Source organism: Calidris pugnax, unplaced genomic scaffold (assembly GCF_001431845.1).
Source record: "Calidris pugnax isolate Ruff unplaced genomic scaffold, ASM143184v1 scaffold8, whole genome shotgun sequence".
In the NCBI taxonomy this organism is placed as follows: Eukaryota; Metazoa; Chordata; class Aves; order Charadriiformes; family Scolopacidae; genus Calidris; species Calidris pugnax.
The window spans coordinates 21405557-21422059 of NW_015090830.1; the positions used below are offsets into that span (position 1 = coordinate 21405557).

At 37.8% G+C, this 16503-nt stretch overlaps 1 protein-coding gene across 1 annotated transcript in view; it reads left to right on the forward strand.

The window, feature by feature from the left end:
- Positions 1-16503, forward strand: part of RANBP9 (RAN binding protein 9) — a 53676-nt gene that overhangs the window by 14542 nt on the left and 22631 nt on the right. Inside the window, exon 6 of the mRNA XM_014940783.1 lies at positions 8124-8235. Coding sequence (XP_014796269.1) covers positions 8124-8235 — 112 coding nt within the window. The remainder of the gene's footprint in view (positions 1-8123; positions 8236-16503) is intronic.

Genomic DNA, 16503 nt, shown 5'->3' on the forward strand with positions numbered 1-16503 from the left:
GGGGGGGAAAAAAGTTTGTTTTTTTTTTTCTTTTTTGTTATTGTTCCCCCCCCCCACTTCGAGAACGGCAAGGGTTAAACGGAGTTAAGAGCAGCGAGCGTTAAGCTATTAAACGCGGAAATGACGGGAGGGGAAAGCACAGAGAGAAAAACACGGTTTATTTTTAACTGTGAAAAAATGGAATTAAAGTCACTGCTCATAGGGCTTGCCTAACTGTCGTGCAGACCACAGAGCCGTCTGAGGGAAGAAATGACAATAGGGCTTACGTTAATAAAGGTGACTGCAACTTTCTGCATAGACATGGCACGGTTACTGGTTTTCCAAGAAAAGGTAAAAAAAAATCACAGTGAGCGTGTGTATAAATCAGCAGGAGGCAATAGAAGAAAAACTTGTGTTGATTGTTATGAAATGTCATAAAACCTGGAAACGTAAGCGTACACTCTGACCTGAAAAAACACAGACACATCTGGTGTTCTAGGCCCACGTCCTAAAGTAGAAGTGTTGTGGATTCAAAACCACTTCTGAGTTGGCTGTGAAGAACTGGATCTTTTGTCAGCCTGTAGTCAAAGGAACGTAATGGGAGGGGAAAAAAAACAACCTTGCAATTATCCTTTCTGAGTTTACAGTGGAGAAATTCAAGTGAAATCTCGATAAACATGTTACTGTTTAATCGGAGGAGGAAAACGGCAACACAAACACATGGCAGGATTTGGCTGCCATGAAAGGATTAAATGTACTCTCAGAGACTTTTTTTTTTTTTAAATAGAGGCTTTATTATTACATACAAAATACTCTGTTAAAAATGCTAAGTTTAATGCACCATACAAAGGTAATGAAGGAGGTTGATGACTATAGAGCAGGTTTCTGGGAGGCACTGAGTGATTTAAGGACATGTTATTTAATACTCGACTCTGAATTTCCTGGCTTTTGTTCAGTGTTTTATGACCTTGTATTTTTAGAAGCATTTTGTATTTTCTGGTGCTTAGTGGTGGCAGACTGAGGTTGTTTTTTTTCTTATAAGATGATCATAGCTTTATGGCCATCAAGTCCTGCTGGTTTGTTTTTCTTTGACCAAATCTTTTTTGCTCATGAACTGGAATTTAGAGATGGAACCTCCCTGTTCAGTGTAATTGTAGAAGTATATTTTCAAGCTTTCTCTGTGCTGTCCCTGCCTGTTTTTCCTAGCTTCTCTCCTTTGCCCTAGTGTTAATAAAAGAAATTCATTACCTCAAAAGAAATTATGGAAGGCTCAGCATGTTTCTGAAGTACAGGTAACATAGGAAGTACTGTGGATTCTCTACCTGTTAAATAATAGTAAGTGATGAAGGTTGAAGAGTTCCTACATTAGCCCAGAGGACTGTGAATAGGGGAGGTGCCAATATAACATGTATACACTTTTCTTCTAAATGCGAGTGAATGGCCTCTCAAGTGGCCCATCTTTTCTTCCTGGTAATTTAATGAAGGTGGCTATTAGGGCAGCCCCATGTATATGTTACCAGCCTGGCACCTGGAGTAGCTAACTGGGCTAAGAAATGAATGGTATCCTGGCATTCCTACCCGAGAATGGGGGAAAAGCCCTCTAAAACATCTGCCTTTCCTCCCTCCTGGATCCTTCAGCCTTAAGAATACAATAAAAGGGAAGAAAATGAGGAGGTTCGGTGAGGAGAACAAGGGAAAATAGCAAGTAAGAGTGTGCTTACCACTGTAAAATGTTGTTCCTACAAATCAGTTGCGCACAGGGGTCTCAAAGCATTCAGAGTATCTTCTTGTGGAGTATTGGCCTTTCAGTGCTTCTGAAGCTATCAAAGTAGCTGTGGAAATGTGGATGTTTTTGTTGAAAGGAAATCTGAATTGCACATTGGACATGGATAAAGATCTCTTGTATTCTTGACCAAAATACTCAGGGAAGGGAGAGAAGTCAGATCTGTCCAAGGAAGCCAGTAATCAAAAGCAATTATTACTAATGTAGCATAGGTACATTGTGCACTTCAGCTTTCTCTGCTGCCTCTGTGGATTTCTGGCTATAGAACTGTTTTTTTGGAGTAATTTCCTCCTGTCTGTGACTGATGGGATCCAGAAAGTGGTAACATCAGTGCTTTCCTTCCACCCTGGATGTATTGGAGATACTTGCCTCTGGAAAAAATGGTTGCAGGGGAACAATTAGAGCAAGAGCCTTCGAGTCTTTTTTTTTCATATAACTGGCTTTTAATGTGCTGGTGTATTGTGAACAGTGATATTTTTGTTTCATTGGTTTGTGAGAGGAATGATGGTCCTCTGTCTGTAATTTTGAAGATTCCTTTCATTTTCTTGCATACCAATGGACAACTTGTATGGAAACATGAGCTGCAGTAGATGTCTCTTTCTGTCCATTGCAGCTGTGGTGCTTTGTGTACTGCACTTGTACCTTAAGCTTTTTGCAAGCATCCTAGAGCGTGCTTAAAAATCAGAATTGCCACAAAACCAGGCACTGATCAAGTGGTGGAGGTGTAAAGAAATGAGCACATTCTTGCATCAGGATAACACTCTTTAAATTTTGTTGGAGGCCAGAAAAACGTGAGGGTCAGTGTTCTTTTCTGTTATCTCTCAGAATCATAGTGTTACTTAAAAAAGAAAAGGAAAACATAAATGGGAGGAGGTGGTTGAAGAGCAGATGCATTGACTGCTGTGTTGTTTACCACAACAGGCTAATTTCTTTCCATGGTGAGGTATTCTGTTATACTTTTAAAAATTCTGACTCTTGGTTAGGAAGCTTTGTCAAAATCTGAATATGAAATACGTATACATTGGCATCGGTGATGCTGTAATATATTAAAGACTATACCCAGGAGTATTTTTGTTTTTCAGATGGACAGACATACATTTCTGTGTTGCTGCCAGTTAGCTGTGCAAGCTGATAGAAAGCTGACACTTAGTGACTGTTGTTCGTGGTGTGCCTGTGTGGTATATCTATATCTTATGTAAGGGAGACATGAAAACCAGTATCAGAAAAAAAATTATGTCATCTCAATTGTGATATTAACAGCTCTGAGATGTATTTAGGTGGTAAAGAGAGCATAAAGGTTCAGACAAGTATATGCTACATGGAAAGCAATTACTGCACAAAATATATAACTATTAAGGTAAGACATCTTTAAAAATATTCCTATCTATTTCTGAAATACTCAGGATTAACACATGAATCTTGTTGAAAACAGGGATTTCATAAAAGCTGTATGTAATATGAACGTTCCACTAGACAGACAAGTTCAGTTTGCAGTAGATAATAATCTATGCTGTGTACTATAAGGAGATGAAAATATAGGCTCAATGCAGATTGTAACCATGAAAGAAACTATATACAGAATTAGGTAAACAGACTAAATCATTACTGGTAAGATCATGGAAAGTCCTATAGTAACTTCACTTTAGTTGGTCTTGTGACAATTATCCAAAAAAAGCTGAGGAAAGTTACGCAATTTTGAGTAAGCTGCCATTGCGTGAACTTTTTCTAATGTATCACAGGCCAGGAAATCTTTGCCAGACATTTATTTACAATACAGTTGCCTTTGAACTGTCTCTAGTGCCAAACTGAAATAAACAAAAACAAAACCCCCAAAAAAGAAAGCCAAAATGATTTTATTTTTCTGTGCAAACTGTGCATCCCAGTTTTTCTAACAAGCAGCATAGGGCTCTATAGGAATAGTTGTGTGTTGTCACTCGGTGGCACGAGGATGGTGTCAGTTTTTCTGACAGAAAACACTCAAAGTACATTCAGTACAGTACAGTGTGCCTGTTTTGGACACCTTTGTAGCTCTGAGATGTCTTGGTTTTTTAAATTGGGGAAAAAAGTTGAAGTAAAATCAGTAATTTGCACTTTTTTTTTTTTTTTTATTGTCTCAGTGAAACTTTCCTAATGAATTCAGCAGAAGATTAGGCCTTGATTATTTTATTTTTGGCAGTGTGAGCAAGTCATTGGACCACCTGTTGGAAATAACTGCAGTTCAGCTTATGTAAACTTCATTTAAGGATTTAAACTGTATAAACACACTTAGTTTTGTCTAGGTACACACTCCTATAGACTTTCTTTGGACTATTTGGTGCATATGCATTACACACTTAGATCTAAGTTCAAAGATGGTATTTTTGAAAGCTGAAATGACTTTTTCAAATGTGGTTTTATTTGAGTTGGCTTTTTTCAAGTAGGTGGAATTTAAATTTAGATTAATTTCCATTTTTTTGCTGAAGGGCTGATGATACTACTTTTAGTAAAACTCATTGGTGTCAGTGACTGCTTAAAAAATAAAATAAAGCTTTATTCCTTGAGTGTTTTCAGCTCATAGTTGTTAAACACTTTTAATGAAAGCCCAGTCAAAACCAATTCTGGTAATTGAACTTACCTATGATCCGATTTGCAGTGTAAAGTTCAAGCTTCGTACACCTGTTTTCCGTTCTTTGCCCCAGTGCATCTGTTAGCAGAATTCTCTTCTTAATGCTGAAAATGGTTAATTTTTAGTGTTAAATAATACATACTTCACAGGTATTCTTTTAAATACTTTAGCTGTAGCTTGCAACCATGGAAGAAGCCTGGAGAAGAACATAGGGGAGTATTCATATCCTCTCCTTCGGGCACTTGGAACCTCCAATTGAGAAGTTCAGAACTGGGTTCCTTTTATTGACAAGCAAGGAAGTGGGGAATCAGGTTGCCAAAGAATGGCAGCACTATATAATGTCAGACTTAACGGGCCACTCAGCTTGGTGTCCCATCAGTGACAGTGGCCATGAGTGAGTGCCTATGGAAAAATCTAAAAACACGTTGGGCATACATGGTGTATCTGTGTTTTCCCCTCTTGGTTTCCAGCCATTTTAAGCTGAAGGACATCCTGAGCTGAAGGCGGTTTCTCAGTTAATTTCTGCTGTAGAAGCTTATCCAGCGTCCACTTAAAACAGTAGCATTATAATATCCTTTGGTAAGAAATTTTGCAGTTCAACTGCCTGCTCTGTAAAGAGCCTCTTTCTTGTTTGGAAGCTGGCTGATAACTAGTATCTGTTGACTCCCCGTGTAATCCAACATGGCTTGGTAGTACTGGAAGTCTCAACTAGCATGTTGAGACAATGTAGAGGTATTTGGAATATTTGAAAGTAGTTAACTGCTTGTCTCTGGCGAACTTGCTGTTAGAAATAGTAACTGTATGTAACTACAAATAAAAGCAGCATACTCAAGTAGTAGAAGGGGATTCGTAGGAGATTATATTAAAAGGACAGCAGTTCTAAATTTAGGGTGTCTTCTGTTTTAATGGGATGCAAGTACTTTTGGGCACTGACTTCCCCAAGCATGTTGCTTCACCACATGAAGAGTTTGGCAATACTGGTAAGGTATCCTGTTACTTCTGCCCCTGTGTCGACCTCTTCTTTGCAGTGTGACAGCTGTGTGTGGCTGGGTTGTGAAGGGGATCAGGGAACTGATCTGCTGCTTAAAAAAATCTGGTAGGTTTCTTAAAGCTCGATCAGCTAATCAATCTGGTCCATGGTATGTTCTCACAAATAGCTGCCTGAATTGAGGAGGGGGTGAGAGAAGGGGACTTGTTTAAGGAAGAGGTGCTAAGAATACCTTAAATTGGTATTGTTTCCAAACACTTAGTTTGTGATTTCACGAAACAAAGTCTGCTGGGTGATAGATGTACATTTTCAATAATATTTGGCTAGTTCCTACTACTTTAGTTTTCTATGTGGAAGACTTGTCCAAATAAGGAGGCTGACTCAGACTGAAACTACACAGATTATCAAGTGCATAGAGTAACCAAGGGAACTTCTTTGCAGTCTATTTTAAAGTAAAAACCTAAGGACATTTAAAAAGACAGTATCTTTCCTTCCTCCCGCTCCCCTCTCCAACTAATGCATCATTTAATCAGAGCTATCTGAATTTAAGGGATCTCTCAGGAGTTTAATGTTCTGGCCATAAAGTTTTGGGTGCCTTTTAGCTGAAGGATGTCTGCATACTTAGGAATGATAATCTAATTAATAGTAGCTAAATAGTGAACTACCAGCACTTGAAACCCAAGCAAACATATGGAAGCTCTAAGGTTATGTACTTGGTTATTACCTTGGTTGACACAGCCTGAGGAAATAACTTGAAAGTGGTGAACAATAAAACATGCATGCTGTCTTGTGTATGGAGGAGTAAATTACTGTTTTTCCTCATGTGAGACTTTTGAAAACAACATGCAGAAGTTAGGTAATAAGCTTAATATTGTAAAACCTGTGAGGTGATCAAAGGATCCTTATATAAAATGTTTAGTAATAATGTATTGTAGTCAGCAATGCATTTGCACCCAGAAAAGTAAGATAGTTGGCTAGTTAGTTGCCTTAAGGTAGTAACACACTGAGGTGAACTAGTCATGTCTGAAAAACTACGTAGGTTAAACCTAATCTCAGTGTGTTGTGCTGTGCTAGCAAAGCTTTGGATGCAAATGTGGCCACAGTGAAATGGAGAGTTCTCCTTGGCTGAGCATATGCCATTTGGTAAGAGAGGGTTGGTGCCAGCTCTGCAGGCAGATAAGTGTTTGTAGCTTTATCAACATTTACAGTAGAGGGCTCTGTGGTTAGAGGTTCAGTAGTGTAGGTCAGCTGTGTCTGATCTTTCTGGCTGGCTGTGCTGTCCTCTTCTGCAGCTTCTTCCTTGTTGTTTGACCTGCCTTGCTGCACATGAGACCTGATTAATCTGTGCCTGAGCAATGATTCCGGTGTTAATGCTAGTGGAAGGAGTGTATTTTTTTTTCTTTTTTTGGCGTATGCAGATCAATTGCTGTGTAGGTGCAGTAGATCTCCATGTTCTGAACCAGAGATGACAGCTGGACTGGAGTGCTGCAGCCAAGTGATTTGTACAGCACACTCAAAACAGTCATCTCTTTCCATCATGCCCCAGATCCACATAGATAGAGTGGGTATGGGATCTCTGGGAATTATGGCAATGACAGTCTGTTCCTGGTTGCCGTCTTATTGAAATGCCCTCTTGTCACGATCCAATATGGTTCCCACCTTGTGGTCTCTCTTTTTTTCTTTTTTTCTTTTTTTTTTTTTTGAACTATGTCCTGTGACCCTGTGTGTGACTTTCACTCAGCAATGGAGGGATTTTAGTGTGCCTGGATGAAATTACTGAGCTTGCTTGAACAGGTTGCTGCTAAAACAAGTCATCCAGCCAAAAGCCTGCTTCCAAGTTGCCTTCAGAACAAAGGGCTATGAAGAGGGTGACGCATTCAGAAGAGTTAGTCTTAGTGGCGTGCAAGTGGCTCTTGGGTTTAGGTTGAAAACCCCTGGAGTAGACAAGAGCTGGTGTTGGGCATTATTCGTGTTGCAGAGCTGATACATAGCGAGCCTTGTAAGAAAAAGGAGTAGGAGCTGCAGTAGCTCAGCTGCAGGCTGTAACGCTTAATGCCGTCCTGAAATAACATTCAGAACATGGAAATGAATTGCGAGTCGTACGTTCTATATAATAACTGACATTCTATATAATGACTGAAGGACATTAGAGATTAAACTCCATTATATCGTGTTTCAGTCTACAAAAATGAGTAAGCCCTGTGCATTTGAGAAATCATAACAGTTCTTTCAAACCCAGGTTGGCTTTTGTCAATTACGTTACTTACCGCAGTGAAACTTTTGTCTAGTTTCCCTTCAAATAATCGTAGAACCTTTTAGATTAGTGTATCCAGAACTTCTCAGAGCAGAGATTAGTGTATCTCAGAACTTCACCCGCAGTGAAACTTTTGTCTAGTTTCCCTTCAAATAATCGTAGAACCTTTTAGATTAGTGTATCCAGAACTTCTCAGAGCAGAGATTAGTGTATCTCAGAACTTCACCCGCAGTGAAACTTTTGTCTAGTTTCCCTTCAAATAATCGTAGAACCTTTTAGATTAGTGTATCCAGAACTTCTCAGAGCATGCTTAGTTGCAATACTGGTGCCTACAATGAAAACTTAATGTTAGAAGAAAATATTCTACCATAAAAATGCTGATTAGAATATTGTATATTGTTTGCTCATTACATAAGCCTTCTATTTTGAGTAGTTGGTCTGTATACCTTTGAGTCATCTTCTGCAATTATCTAACATACGTTTTTGTTGTGTTTTGAATGCAATTGTTTTTCAGGTCATGGAAAAACTCCAAAAGATGCTGCTTCTGTTCGAGCTACACATCCTATACCTGCAGCCTGTGGCATATACTATTTCGAAGTTAAAATTGTCAGTAAGGGAAGAGATGGGTAAGCATTGAGTGGATTATTAATTAATTATTACCTGAAATACTTTCTCACATCACCTTTCTTTCAGTCAACAGATGTCTTTGGTATCAAAACTTATTTTCATATTTTACCACTTTTTATGTAGTTTAATTCCTTATTCATGAGAAGTTGGGCTATGATATTTTGTTCTCTTAAGGGAGTTGATTGTGGTATTTATTGTCCACAAATCAGTGTACACAATAAATACCGTAACAGCATTCTCTCATTTTCTCTTGCCAGAGGAGTTGGGGTTTGAATGACTGTAGTTTGACCCTGTTCTTACATTTAAAGGTGTTGGATTTTGAGTATATGGCTTTATAGACTTTCATGTAATATTTAGGAAATTTTTAGGGTGTGCAGCAGACCAGTTTATCTCCTCAGTGCAGTCTTTTCATGGATGTCATATCAATTTTAAAACAGAAGGTTATTCTTAAGGCTACTTGTTGGTGAACAGTAATAAGAATAAAGTATGTCCTGAATAGGTTCCTGGGAATTTGTCACTTTATGGAATGAACTTATTGATGAGTAAGTGCGGCTGCTGCTTCTCAGAATCCATCTGAATTATCAATCTGTTGAAGCGTAGGTGATACTGTGCTTTTAAGTCTACTGGGGCAGATAGAATCTCACCTAGGAAAGTCCTGAAGTGCTAGTGAAGTCCTTGCTAGACCACTTTAATGCCTTTTCATCTTTCACTGCTTTTAGTAGAGGGTGTGTTTTAATCCTGAGACATTGATTATGTTGCCTGTGCAGGACTACATAAGCAATATTCTTTCCAATATGCTGTAGTATATACGGTGGTTCTGTTTGAAGTTCCAGTCAGGATTGGATGTCATTGTCCTAGGCACCATACAAGCATGTTGTGGATGCCTATGTCCTGTTCTGAAAATAAATCTTGGGAGAAAAATGTCATTGCTCTTTGAATGAAATTCAGTACCTCTGTCTTTTCTTTGTCTGTTTTGTTGCTGTTTCTTTCTTTCATTTTCCCAGTGTTCTGTAAGCCTTCTGTAAGCCAGAAACAGTATTCAAACTTTTGTATTTTGCATATAGTATTGTATAGAGATATCTTTAAAGAGTGGCTTCTCACTACTGCTGCTGCTGTGGATGGGCATTTATGAGTTGTTAATCCAAAACAAACTGTTTACAAAAGTTATCTCTGGGAGATTGCTTTGCTGTGAAAAACTTCTATGTGTAGTTGCTTTTGTCACGCTATGAAGACCTAATTATTTTTAAATCAAGGTGATAGAAATTAGTGTTTCAAGTAATGTTTTGCTCTCAGTTTTAGGAACACCTTTTGTGTTGGGTTTTTTTTGTATTCCTTAAACATTCTTTTAAAATTGGCCTGCTGCTGGCAGTTAATGAGAGGTTCTTACTGTGATGTGCTAGTGATGCACATGACTATTCTGGAAATGTATTTCTGCCTGCTTAGTTTGGAAATTAGCTTTTTTTGAAATGATGGAATTCAAAACTTGTCCGTGTGTGTGGATGTCATTTTATATAGCTCCTCTGACACTTTACCTTAGACCTCTTTGTGTTGCTTTTTAGTAGTTTCTAATTCAATCAGCCCCTCAGGGCAATCCTACAAAAGTAGAAAACACCTTTGAATAAAGTGTTGCAAGGTTTTGTAGTTTAGATGGTTATTTGTGAGGTGCACATAGCTAAGACTTGTGAAATTGCCTGCTGAGACTGTCTAAAAAATATGGGAGGTACTTCTTTCAGTTAATACATACTGCCTTGTCCTTGCTTCAGCCTTGTGACCTTTTTTTAGTGTCACTTTATGAAACATTAGTTGCATAATGAGCTATGTTCATTGTGTTCATTGTATAAGATAGAGTGGATGTTGGGGAATACTGTGCACAGAGCCGAAGAAAAATCTAGCTTAGCTAGTAAAGATCAGGATTCGACACGTGGAGCCTCACTGGATGGGATGTGTGTGCTTATAGACCCTGTTTTTAGGTCCAAGAGGTCTTTAACTAGATGCAGGTTGAATCTCTTATGATTCAATGTTACGCTGCATTCACACTAATAAATTCTTCTGTAATACATCAGCTGAGGAAATTAACGCAGAGATATGGAAGTAGGTCTATAGAAACCAGTTTGTGTCAGATAGGGTTTATTTGTTTGTTCTCACTGCCTTTTGTGGTTCACCTGGCTTCCCCATGTATGTTTTTACCATTTTTTTTTTTCTTCTTGGTGTTTAGTAATGGGAATGAAGTTCAGGAAGACCTTATCTATAAAGGACCAGCATGTAATAGGGTCAATTAGTTAAAATGCTTTTCTGTTGCAAAAACGTGTATTCTCAAGGTCTGAGTCTAGCTGTGAAAGCACTACAGCTATATTTTATAGCACTGTTTAAAATAAATCCTAAACTACCTGAGGCACCTCAGATGTCTATCTGCGAGTACAGCTTTCAACTTTCATAAATGTCAATGGATGATTTAATGGTTTTTATTTGGGGTTCCCTTTGGTAATGACCTTTACTATATATATTTTTATAACCTCAGCTTAAAGTATTGAGTCCATGTTCTATGTTGTATAGGCAAGTCTAACAGCATTCTTGCTTGTGTGCTCTACTTAGCATGACTTGCCTCAAATCATCAAAAACCTTTTACTAAAAACCCAGTCCAGGATATTTGTTTTTTTGTGCCACTGTAGCAGTCGATGGCACTGCTCCTGGAATATGATCTTGCGTATCTCAAATTTGCTGGGTAATCACAAAGATTATTCTCTTCTGAAGGAGCACAGCTTTTTTCAGTATAGGGCATCAATATGGCATGGCTTCCAGTATGGCTTGTCATAGCTGTCTGTGAGACGAACGTTGGTTTTGTCACACTGGTGACCTAGGTCATTAAATTCTTTATGTATTTGGGGGTTAACAGTCTTGAGTAGGAATATGAAGGTGCATAGTACCTTCAGTAACCCTACAGCTAATTTTGCAGGGGTTCATGATGATCAATTTCTAGGAGTTATGGACACCTTGAAGCAAGCGTGAAAGCAGCCTCACTAGCAAGTAAGAAATGGGTATGGAGGTTGGTGCTGCAGAGCATATGAAGAGTGAAGTTGGTGTTTTGATACCTCAGTGAGGGCTGATAGGGACATGCTGCAAGAGATGGTGACAGATCAGAAAAAGGGAAGTGAGAATTAAGGTTAATAAAAATAATAAGGTTGAAAGACCGTTCAAAGAAAACTGTTTGGTATTTGTACAGTGGCACGAAGAGTCCCAAGATCTTTTATGTGCTGTTACAGTACAGATAAGTGAAATAATTATCTTAAATGTTACTAAATTCCTCTTAAAATTGCTAACCTTCTGCTGTCATGTTGCTCTGTAAATATTTTCTGTTGCTTTTTATTTCCCCAGTTTTCTTCCTTAATTTGATGTCTCCTTTTGCAGTCTGAGTAACTATTTACATACTCCTTTTATACTCTCTTCATTTGTTTTGTTTGGCTTCATGTGGAACATTGTGGACAGTGATGTGAGCAACTGGAGATGGTAGCAGCAGATGAGAAATGGCTCTAGGTATGGGGAACAATACCAAGCTGGTGATTAGAAAGCATGGTAGAATGGGGAGTATTAACTACAATAAATTTTAACTGCATCTCTATTGAAATCCCGAGTTAATTGAAAAATAAATAAATACATGTGTCAGTTAAAGAAGAGTATTGTTGGAAATACTGTGAAAAATTCTGATATGATTGGGGAAGCTGCACATAGTTGTAGCTTTAAATTAAACTTTTATAAACTATTAAGGCAGTCCTCATGTGAAATTGATCTATCAGAGAACCAGAAATAATGTACATAGCTTTTGTTCTGTAATTTCTTAAGACAGTACCCGAGGGAATGAGATAGGCTTTGTGTTGCCTTTTGCATACAACTCCCTAATTTTAGTTTCATCTAAATTTCTAGAACAGGAGCTTAATTAAAGCAAGCTACATTGGTAGCCTCGGAATGGGAATGAACAAGGTTATGCTAAGTCCTGTGGAACTGTTCTTGTGATTTGGGGAGGTATACCCTCAGTTTCTAAAAATGTTACAACACTATACTGTCCCCACACTTTCCAGAAATGATCACCATGGTGGCCATTCTTTTAGCTAGATTGGTATATCCAAATGAGATTTTCCAGTCTCTCTCAAATGTTGATTCCTGTCTTATGCTGCATTTTACTGAGTCCATTTGTGCTAGTCTTTTACATATTTAGGTGCTCTGGCTTTGTGTAAAGGGGTAATGCATCTGCCTTACAGCCCCACAGTTAATATTGTATTTCAGATACCAGCTAAGGTTTCCCTCTTACACAACTAAATATACTTGCATGGTACTCTCATTGTTTATGAAAACTACAAGCCTGATACCTTTGTGCTGTTGGCTGTGCGTGTCCTTTAATGGTGAAGAGGCATCTATAATCTCTCTTGGTTGAGAGTCTGGGAGCTTTGGTGTAACCTTAAATTGCAGACTTTGGCATTTCATATTGGGCATTAAGCATACTCCAGTTCCACTTTCCAAGGGGCTCTCAAGGGTATCCACTGGCTACCTGGCTTTCAGAAGCAAAATGCGGTTCCATTATTTTATGTTAGAAAGGGCTTAGGCATGTATGATTTACCAAGTGATCATCCATTTCTGCATGAATTTTGGTCTTAGGCTTTTAGGTTCTTGTAATGAATCTCTTCATTTCCTGTCAGGGCAATGTTTTTTGAATGTTTACAATTCTTACTGTAAACCGTAGTTTGAAGACACCATGACTGTTTGGTCATGAGGAGAAGCAGGTCTCTGAACACTGAGTGAGTTTGCTTCCTTTGTCCCAGTTTGTGACTGACTGTGTCAGCTTCATGGCAAACCTGATTGGGTAGCTCATTCTCCAAAAATTGACCTCAAGAGTGAATTGGGTTTCGGCCAGGTTCGTTCCCCCTGTTTGTATTGCATCATGAGTAGCTGTGGCAGCAAGAGAGAAGGGGAACTTTGGGCAGAAGTGAGCATCTGGGCCCAGGAGAGTGAGAATGGTACTTCTGGTCGTGGTACCAGGTTATGCCCACTTAATTTTAGTTTAAATACAGGTTTTGGGTTTGTTTTTTTTTTTTTTTTTGAATCTGTCACCAGAAGAGGCTTTTTATCTGTTTCTTTCCCAGGGATAATTAACTTCTGGGGAAAACGCCTTTATCATCAGTGTGTTGAATTTCTGTCCATTCTTTATCTTATTCATTGATTCATAAATATGATTACTAGCAATGGGCAAATGATAGTAATGCCATTTACATCCAAACAATCTTTAGTGCTTTTAGAACAGCTGAGGAAGTGCATGCTTAAAATGCAAAATCCTCTAAGCATATGTGCTTTTTTTTTTAAAAAGAAGAATGAAAAGAACTGCAAGTCGTAAGCCATCTAGAAGAAAAAAATGAAAGCTAGGATTAGAAAATCTTTAGTCTTTTAGCAGATAGCACTTAGCTTATACTTCTGTGTGTGGTGTGGTTGTACTGATGCAGATCTTTATGGGCATGCTTTATGTTGCATGTGTAAGTTCTGCTAAATTTTCAGCACTAAAATAAAACGTCACTACAGCAACTCACACAAGTAACCAGTATGCTTTTTGGTAAAACAATGTTTGTAAGGCTGGATTATGGCTGTTCTTCACCATTGGCCGTACAATCAGCTGTTGTTTTGGCAGTATCTTGTAGGATGTGTTGTGAAGAAATCAAAAAGGAAAAACTATCCAAAACAAATACCATGAGAATTAGTTTGAGTTTTCACGACACTGATTCCTATGATTTAGCCTGAGCTGTTTTAGTGTGTTTGAGTGATATTTGTGAAATACAAATGCTTTGTATTTCACATACACATGCTTTAGAGCATTTATGTGTAACTCTTTAAGCAGAAACTGTACTGCTTTTATTGCAAGTTGTTTCTGTTGCAGTAAGTTGATTTTTTCCTTGAGCATCCAGTATTTTCTTGTTCAAAACAAAAGCATACGCCAATAAACAAAATACAGAACATTGTCAGTTGCTGTTTTGTTTGTATTTGTTTTGTACGCTACTAATCTAATGTAAGTACTTTGTGCAGTCTGAAGACCTATTTTGATATATCCTCAGCAGTTATTTGTTATGACAACACGTAAACTTCACTCAATCTCTACGTATAAGTATGTCTTGTGCCATTAGTAGCAGAGTACTTGTGTATAGAGTAGAATCTGGTAAAGTCTGCAGTAGCTTTCTTGCATTAGTGCCTTCATTTGAATTGCAGCAGCTGCAAGAAGAGATTGCATCGTGAATCACCAAGTGTATATTTTCTTAAACTGTAGCAGTTTTTACCTGAGTGAACCTGACCAGCCATTTGACAGAAATAAACAGCAACTAAATGTGTAAGAGCTTTATTTGAGGTTTGTGTTTAACTGGTCAGAAATACGTGGAATTGGAACAAGGGATTTTTGCTTTTTTGTTGATGTTTTCTAGAATGAAGATTTCTATTTTAAAGAAGTCAGGAGAATATATTTAATTTCTTGATCTCTGCTTCTTGCAAAATCTTTTAAGTTAGTTCTTACGAGGTTCCTTCACATAAGCATGTACAGATGATAATCTTGCTGCAGCCTGGGCTTGCATTATATTACTGTCTATGCAACTATTCTTTTCTGACAGTAGGGTCCCCAGAAAGGCTTTAGACCTTAGGGAGGAATGTCATGAGACAGAAGTTGTGCAACTTCAGAAAGTGAGAGGGTTTTAAGTAAATGGGAGTCTTTCTAGGAACATTATAGGAATCACAGGCAGAATGTTACAGGAGTGTTTCAAGCACTGTGCAAGATGACTGCTTGGCTTCCCCCCCCTACCCCCATGTAGAACTGGGTTCATCTGAAACCTGGGATTTTCACATTCAAAATACTGTTTCCTTGGAAACATTCCATAAAATTAAACTTGTTTTCAATTTGAAATGAAAGACTCAGACTGTCTGTGTCATATTTTGAAACATTTAAATAGAGAAAAATTTAACAGCTCATTTCTTATTGTGATTTTGCAGACAATAAGAATCTTGGATTTGCATATTCCTACAAAATTTTAATGCAGAGTAACTATACTAATGATGAAATTTAATTACTTTTTTAGTGTACTGCATTTCTGACCTTATAGTATAGTGTCGGTGCAGACAGTGTAGGAAACTATAGGACAACATTATTCAAACTTTTTATATCCTTGCAAGTAAGTTGCGAAGGCCCCTTAGAAGATTATTTAGTCTTAAAATTCTTATGGATGTTGCAGTTTTTTTTCTTATACCCCTTTCTAAGAAACAAGGTTGATAGTAAAACCAGTTGCAGCTGTTGTATAGCCTACAATGTTTTGAGTGTTAATTTTACTTTTCTTAATAGTCAATGCATTCAAAACATTAGGACGTTCGTAGTTATATTTTCTGTGAGCGTAAGTATCTGGTAGTGCTTGGACTTACATTCTTATGGGTATTACGGTAACTTAGTTTTTCACACCAAATGGTTGAAGTTGCTTTCTTTAAATATATAACATGTAGGTGATAAAATAGCAGGTTGATTTTTTACTTGGATTTCGAAGCATGATGTAGCTGTTCCCCAGTTCATACTGTCTTTAATAGAAAATGTAGGCACAGTGGAAGTCAAGGAATTTGACTTGTTGCAGATAGCAGGTTGCTAGTGAAACCTCTGTAGTAGGAGGCTATTACAATTTTTATTACTTAAAGATATACTAAATTATTTTACTTGTCTTTAAAAATACAGTATGGAATTGTTTGGTTTTGGTTTTTGGTGTTGTTTTTTTTTAAACTAGAGAAGTGGTTATTTAGTTCTTAAATTTATCTTTAGCCATTAGTAAGCATTCTGAGGTACCTGTGATTTGGTGTCATTTTTGAGATTCTGCATTTCTCTGTATGGAATGGGTGGGATAGGATATAATTAATCTGAATTCTGATTATTATCAACTTCCATATTGAAAGATCTTTCATACACCTTCAATACAGTGGCTAAAAGATTTAATGGAATAGCTTTGCATAAAAATCAGAATTGTGTATCTTTTATATTAACTGCTGGGGTTTTTTCTTTTTCATTATGTTTTAGCAGTCTCCAGTTCTGTACCATCTCTTACTGCTATTTTGTTCCGTCTCTTTGGTTCTGCTTTTTTTTATTTCTCACATTTAGTCTATTCAGGCATCCAAGCTGAAACTTTAGGCTCCAGCAAAAAAGTGAATTTAGCTCTTTGACGGGAAAGATAGTCGAGGAGAAAACAGTTATTGTGAACTCACTGCTTATTATATGT